At 42.5% G+C, this 7,622-nt stretch overlaps 1 protein-coding gene across 2 annotated transcripts; it reads right to left on the bottom strand.

Annotated features, from left to right (window-relative positions):
* Positions 1–284: 284 nt before the first annotated feature.
* gcdhb (glutaryl-CoA dehydrogenase b) lies at positions 285–7,378 on the bottom strand. Of its 2 annotated transcripts, none has more exons than XM_083677865.1 (12): positions 7,343–7,378; positions 6,294–6,409; positions 5,956–5,985; positions 5,494–5,634; positions 5,166–5,228; positions 4,353–4,523; positions 3,856–3,985; positions 2,821–3,037; positions 2,326–2,429; positions 2,014–2,139; positions 1,576–1,736; positions 285–1,426 (listed from the first exon to the last, which is right to left on the bottom strand). In XM_083677865.1, exons 2-12 carry the CDS (start codon positions 6,394–6,396, stop codon positions 1,353–1,355), a joined length of 1,320 nt encoding a protein of 439 aa, XP_083533991.1. In that variant the 5' UTR covers positions 6,397–6,409; positions 7,343–7,378; the 3' UTR covers positions 285–1,352. The 2 variants fall into 2 exon arrangements, with proteins under 2 accessions (XP_083533991.1, XP_083533990.1); XM_083677864.1 differs by lacking the exon at positions 7,343–7,378 and adding an exon at positions 7,051–7,114.
* Between the last annotated feature and the right edge of the window lie 244 nt (positions 7,379–7,622).

The following is a 7,622-nucleotide window of genomic DNA, read 5'->3' as shown; positions in this document are numbered from 1 at the left end:
ATGTTATATTCCTATTCCTGGAAAATCAGCACCACTAAAGCAATGTCAAAGGTTTGATTGTGGTATACGTCCAACTCCAATAGACCTCTTGCATAATACAGAGAGGTTGCAAAGGAGAAGGTTGATAAAAGCGTTTGTTATTAAAGTGTTCGTGGAAAAATTGCGTGGCTGTTTTAGTTAATTCCTGCTAGTCTGCTGTGACTTAATTGCATGAAACATCAAATGTAGTCGGCGTGAATGAGCACCAGCTTGTGCTAAATTTAGTAAAGCATTCACCGTACATGTAATGTTCATCATCTTTATTGAGTCCTCAGGATAAGGCCCCCGTAGTTACAAACAATAGAAAACACTAAACTAAAATTATATTGCATCATACATAACTCCCAAAACCATCCAGGATTACAGAGACCACTTTTTTGATGAAAACAATAACATTTCATGAAACATGATTTCAATTTCTAAACATAGTTGCGTCTAATTAAATAACAATGGACCTTTGGGTTAAAAAAACACGTAAACTGAAATCTATAAATAAAAAAAAAAGACAGAGACTATGGACGTACTGCAATAAGCTTTATTTACAAAAAGCTTGAATTAACATCCTTGACCTTTGACACTATTCCAAACCATGCAGAACATCTGTGCTCTGGAGAGACAGATAACCTGATAAAGTGCAATACTTTTATATACGTTAGATTTCACAACAGAATTCTGCCTAAATGGTCAATTCAACTTTGCCAATTACATAAAAAAATGTAATGCTTTCTTTGACATTTTCAGATAGGGAATTATTTTCCTATTGTGTTATATATTACAGTAGGATGCTTAATCATCAATACGATGACCCACACAATTAAACAACTCAGACATACTGACTGACTTTGACCTAATTCAAAACTGTTTGTCTTATGATCATTATACTGTAACAAGCTAGTGATTTAATTGCATACAATCCTCTACTGTTTATAGTTTCCTTACAAACATATTGTAGTCAGAAACTGTGCACAATGAACCAATACTCGGGTATTAGAAGGGCTATGGTATTATGACAGAGAGTAGAAAAATAGCTTTGCTTCAAGTTGAAAAAACTACTTTCAAAATAATTACACTTCACAACAGTCCAGAAGTTTGATGATATACTTGTCTTTAAAACCAGACCTGGTATAGTATTTCCCTCAAAACAAAGATTTAATGTACATATTCTACAAACGCAAGAGAAAGAAAAAATTATAGCGTTATTGTTACTGATGACAATCCATCGAAGCAATCACAAAACGACTTGACCGCAGACTTTAGATTGATGTCATTCGTTGTCCATTTGAGTGTTTAGCAGCAGCAGCAGTGGCAGAAGTCTACTTGTCCGTAGTGAACGACTGCAGTCCAGTGATGGCTCTGCCCAGGATCAGGGCATGGATGTCATGGGTACCTGGGAGACGTGGGAAAAACACATATGAAGACAAATGTGCGTTTGAGAACAGTGAGAACAGTTCCTCATACAGTATTAGCCTTTTTCCTACTCGCTCCCTCCTCCCTCCGTCCTCCGTCCATCTTCCCTCCTCCGTCCTCCCTCCTCACCTTCGTATGTGTTGACAGCCTCCAGGTTCATGACGTGACGGATGACGTGGTACTCGTCAGCGATGCCGTTGCCTCCCAGCATGTCTCTGGCCTGCCTGGCGATGTCCAGGGACTTCCCACAGCTGTTCCTCTTCAGCATGGAGATCATCTCTGGGGCCGCTCTGAGGGGGGAGAGACCACACGTAAAACGATTAACTCTCTGACTCAAGCCGTATACTTTACACTCAGACAACACTTGTAGCTCCACATATGACAGTATTTTTGAGTGGTTCTTGACATAGAATTTATAGGATATGTTTTTGTTTCATGACTACTATTGTTTCACCCTTCTTGAATTTTGTCCTCAAACTAGCTACCGCAGCACGGTAACAACACAATATGCTCTTAGTGTGCATATCTCCCAGTATTTCCTCAAGGCGCTAATTTCCGATTCCCTACTTTTTTGCTTCGATGAGTCTCCCCAACTGCAGACAGGACTGCAGACCGAGGGTGATCTCTGTTAGCATGTCGGCCATCTTCTTCTGCATCAGCTGGTTCCTGGCCAGGGGCACTCCGAACTGGATTCTGATAAGAATCCACATAAAATATCATGAGCTGCCAAATCTCTAACAAGAACACACTAACAACAAGACGAGGGGATGGGATCAGAATCGAGTTGATCAACAGAAAACTAAATGCAGAGACTCTAGATCAGTCATCCTAATCATCTCATCCTGGGTTTACTGCTCAGGAGCCACTCTGACTTCTCACCTGTCTAGGGTGTACTGGCGGGCAGCGTGGAAGCAGAACTCTGCGGCGCCCAGTGACCCCCAAGCGATGCCATAGCGGGCATTATTCAGACAGCCGAAGGGACCCTGGAGCCAGAGAGAGCACACAGATGAGAACATACATCACCAGCAACAATCATACAGATTACATAATGATTACATAATGATTTCCATGGCAATTCTTTTTTTATTTGTTATTTATTTATTGATTTGCATACATAAAAAATGACAAAACAGTGAAAGAATAAAATTGATTAAAAAAAAGTACATGTGCAGGTGAGGTAAGAATCCCATCCATGGCTTATATTAAAACCTCACCATAATTTAAAAATGATGTATTACAATTCCATGTTGGCCATCTTTAGTGTACTAGCCTAAATTCCCATGTCCACTTTACTCATTCTAATTCTGTGCATACATCCACATTACTATTACATTGAGTGTATATCCTATTGAGAGTACAGTATGTTCTGCTTACCCCCAGGCCGGAGGCTTTGGGCAGCAGGTTCTCCTCAGGGACCTCCACATCGTCCATGACGATCATCCCTGTGGCAGAGGCCCTCAGGGAGAACTTGCCCTCGATCTTGGGCGTGGAGAAGCCCTTCATGCCACGCTCCAGGATGAAGCCACGGATCTTTCCATTGTCACACTTAGCCCAGACCACGGCGACGTCGGCCACAGGGGAGTTGGTGATCCTGTGGAGGGAGAGACGGTCAATGTGTTCAAATAAGTGTGACAGTTGTAAAAACTCAAGCTTAACTTTGATCTTTGATCATAGGTTCAGATGGGTTACCAATTAACATTTATTCATTCAGTATCAAGATTATGTAAGTACTGTGTCAAAGCACTAAGGTTAAATACACAATCAAAGGGCATATCACACTGTATTAATTCTTCTAAGCCACTGTTGATGTATCTCAATTCAGAGTCAGACAGTGGAAGCTGAGAGCCCAGAACCTGAGGGGAATCTAATCATTTGGACTGGACATTAAAATACTGTGGAGAACTCCACCTTGTGGACAAACAGGCACTTACAATGTGAAATGTTGTTTACAAGTGAGGCCTTGACCTTGACAACAATAACAAGTCAAAAGTTGTTATAATAAAAGCAAAACTATGTCTGTGAAGACAAATGAGAGCTGTAACAAATGTCTGTGGTAGGTTTTAGTTCAAACTGTAATATGAACCTATTGATTATGAATAGACGGCTATTTGATAAGTAGTGAAGGGTGTTTCACATTGGCACATTGAATCTGTATCTGAAAACAAAAAAGTCTACAAGACAAGCTAATACAATTACAGGGCCTGAGATCAATCGTATCCACCTGTAACTGTTGTGGCCTAAATCCCCCCGCCCCCTCGGTTGAACAAACAATTTCTGTATCTTCTGTACTTTTAATGAGATTATCATAGGTCTGTCATGGGAAATGCTCTCATTCTAGTGTTTTGTTCACGTGACTCAGACAGACTAAATTGATGAATAGTGGTTGCAGAAGGCTCCGGTCCCACCTACCAGGTCTTAGACCCTGTAAGGGTGAACGTGCGGCTGGAGGGGTTGTACTTGGCCCTGGTCTCCATGCCGCCAGGGTCACTACCATGGTTCGGCTCCGTCAGACCAAAACAGCCCAGGATCTCTCCCCGAGCTGACGGACAGACATGACAGGTTACAGGAGAAATTAACCCAGGTATAAACAAATACAATATCAGTTATCTGTGGGTTGGTGCCCCAAAATATGAGCATTGGTGTCAAAATAGCTGTGATCACTACTCTGTTGACTTGTTGTACTTACTGTGATGTTGTAATGACATTTCAGAGTAAATACAACAGACCAATGAAGTTCTGCTAACAGTTAGTGTCATTCTTGGTGTTAGTCAGCTTCGAAAACAAATAAGCCCAATACCTGCCAGCCAAAAGACTAAGCTGTGCTTTATTTGAGCTTACACTGGTGAAATGTGAGGACACAGACGTCGAATCCCCCCCCCCCCCCACCTCGTCCTCCTCCTCCTCACCTAGTCGAGGCAGCCACTTCTCCTTCTGTTCCTCAGTTCCGTAGGCGTTGATTGGATGCATGACCAGGGAGGACTGGACACTCATGACAGAGCGGTAGCCACTGTCAACCCTCTCCACTTCCCTGGCGATCAGCCCATAGGCCACATAGCTTGTCCCAGCACAGCCATACCCTGGTGGTTAGGAGTCATGTAGGTAGGACAGGGAGAGGAGTGAGGACATGGAGTAACAATGAAGCAAGTTTCATTGGTTACATTCTCTGTATTTTTGTGTTTCTGGCATGACAGCCGGGGATGCTGGGAGGTAGAAATCGGAAGACGGTCATTGTAATGCACGTGTTTGATACCATTCCTTGCATTACAATGAGCCCGTCCTCCAATTTCTACATCCACCAGCCTCCCCTGTGTGACAGCTACAGTTGCTCAAAACAGCCTTTCAGCCCACTGTGTAAATGGCCAAAGTCTGTTTACAAAACGCACTACTACCCTCTCTCCTGGAAAACATAAAAGAACGCTACAGTACAGCTCTCTACGGTGGATAAGATAAACCCTTTGAAGCGTGAGCAAACCTGAATGAAGTAATTATATTACTAATTATATTATTATTAATGATATACTGAAATGCAAAACTACTACAAAATGCTTTTAACTTTACAGTTGTGAATTGTCGAGAGTGATTATGCTTGGTCATCAAACAGAGACAGGATATACACATGGCCTTGACATGGTAACCTGCACTGTAGCAGGGAAGGGGCTGTAAAAGGGGAAGGGGCTGTAAAAGGGGAAGGGGCTGTAAAAGGGTTGTCATTCACTCACCTTTAATGGTTGGGCCCAGGACGCCTAGCTCCCCCATCTCTGACACAATCTCACGATGGAACACTGAGAAAGACACAACAAACAGCCGTTTCTCTCTCTGTATGTTCATACATTACTGTCACTGTTTATGTAAATGCGACCACCGTAACCTTGACGAGCTGATGTGAAATGCTGTTCTAATATTGTCTGTGTTGGTTTTTAATCTTGTCAGTGTCACTGTAAGGTTGAAGACCAATTTCAACACTGTGTAAACATTAAAAATCGTATTTTTTTTTTGGCATAGAAAGCCAGAATGGGACCGTGGATGATTGTGTGTCTCCACCCCCACCTTCGTTTCTGTTGGCCATCAGGATGCGGGGCATGAGTTTCTCCTGACAGTACGTGCGGAAGGAGTCTCGGATCATGATCTCTTCCTCTGTAAGCAGGCCTTCCAGCTCCAGGCCATCGCGCCAGTTGAACTCGACCTTGGCTGGTGGTGGGTCAAAGGTCATGGCGGAAGCACCATTAAATCACCAACAAACCATGCCAGATACAGAGAGAAGTGTATACCCTAATTCACACTACAGAGCCGAGCCGAGCCAAACCAAGCCGAGCCGAGCCAAGCTGTACTGGGCTGGCCTGTTTCTCATCCACCACAGTTACCGAAAGAGTGCTGGAAAGTAGCACAGTATGGTTCAGGTAGGCCCTGTAGCGTGTAAAGCCCCTATATGACTGGTATCAAGCACATATAAACACTGTATTACTGTAAATAATGTAGGATGTATTTGGAATGGAGTTAGTATCAACTTACGTGCTTTAACCTTCTTCTCACTTGTCTTCTCTGCATGGGTGGAATAAGGTGAGAACAAGATACACATTAATACCTAACACATATAGATCACTTTCCTTGACTGTTAGAGACACAACGCTCCACAAGAAGGCTTGTTTTAAACACAGCAGGCTTAAGGCCAATGTTTCGGCATAGCCCTGGGCTTCAGTGTGTGTGTATCCTAAACCCAGGTTTTAAAATGCATGTGTCAACTGAGTTTAAGCCAGTCCTAGGCCAGTCTTAACCAGGGGTTAAAGATAGTTGAAGTCTGAAAGAACAAGAAAGCAGTGTAAACAGTGAAGAGTGAAGCGAAGTCCTACCCCACTGTGCAGGCACAGCTGTTCCCTGTGCTCTTGATGCAGACATGAGGGCACATCTCTGAGGGTTGACCAGCAGCCGGAACACTGCACTTCTTATTGCCATGGTGGATGTATTTCTAAGAGGAAAAAGAAAATTGCATGACAGATTTTTAGATATCATACTCAAATGTCAAGCCACAGAAAAACCACGGAGAAAAAAACAAAACAGTATCAACAAGACCATACAAGTAGCCTAATCTATCTGAGACTGTAATCAGTTTAACTCATTCTAAAAGCAATTATCCACTTACTAGCGCGAATACTACTCGCAGACGACTGAACATTTAAAATTTCATTCAACTTTCAGTGTCAACTTTTACATTCCTAATATCACCCCACTTGACTGCACTGCACTGCTTTCACTCTGCAACCATATTCTGGCTGCTGCTTGATTATACTCAATGACAGGTCGTTTAAAGTAAACAAGCGAGAAAACTTCTTAGCAATATAAGATCATCATGTCAGTAACTAAGTCATGATTAGTTTCAGGAACACCTTCACGTATTGCTAAATACTAAAAACTTGACGTGGCTGGCAGACGTATTGTACAGCAGAGTATGCAAGCTAACAAGGCTATCAAACTGTAAACGCAGTGATTCAAATAGAGCGACTAATTTGTGATAGACATTGCTGATAGACGTTATACAAACATATGCCTACTATTTCTCAAATGCCTCAAATAATGTTTACTAAATAAACACACGGCGAAGTACTTTACCGCACTAAAGATCCGTGACCCAAGCTAGCCTCTCTTCTTATCAAGGTAGTGAGAACGGACGTCAAAAAGGTTGCGTAAAAACGTAAAGCATGTACATATCTGGCTAGCTCCTGTCGCCATGTTGAGTGTGGCACACAGGCTGATTCAACCCTTGTATGCTAAAGAACAAAATCATGGATAGTCTGAACATAATGTGAACGATATGATATGTTAGAACGGTTACATTAAAACCCTAACCCTAAACATTTTTTAGGTACAAGCAACATTCACTTTTGTCTTTATCATCACTCACAATGGCTTCTTTCGAAAGTTCCGCACGCTGTCCGAAGTGTCAAGTGGAAACACCTCTGATAGGTTTATCAGCGGGGGCGTGTAAATTCAGGGCGTGGCTATGTATGTAACTATTTTCAGAAAGCGTGGGCCTCGAGTTCATCTGCCACTATGCATTTATTTGGCTCACGTGAACAGAATGTTTCCCTTTTGTCACTATCCATACTGGCTCGATCGGGGTGATCAGAGTCAGGCTGGGGGATGTTCAATCACGCTGGACTGTTCTTATTGTATATAATGAT

Source organism: Argentina silus (genome assembly GCF_951799395.1).
Source record: "Argentina silus genome assembly, chromosome: 9".
Taxonomy (NCBI): Eukaryota; Metazoa; Chordata; class Actinopteri; order Argentiniformes; family Argentinidae; genus Argentina; species Argentina silus.
The sequence above is the reverse complement of the archived record's forward strand: the minus strand, read 5'-3'. Positions and strand labels throughout refer to the sequence as shown.

Coding starts and splice junctions, on each gene's coding strand:
- gcdhb (XM_083677865.1), bottom strand. CDS start 6,396: ATGGCAATAAGAAGTGCAGTGTTCCGGCTGCTGGTCAACCCTCAGAGA. Junction 3,986..4,352: donor GAAGTGGCTGCCTCGACTAG/GTGAGGAGGAGG, acceptor TCTGTCCGTCAG/CTCGGGGAGAGATCCTGGGC. Junction 3,038..3,855: donor CTTACAGGGTCTAAGACCTG/GTAGGTGGGACC, acceptor CTCCCTCCACAG/GATCACCAACTCCCCTGTGG.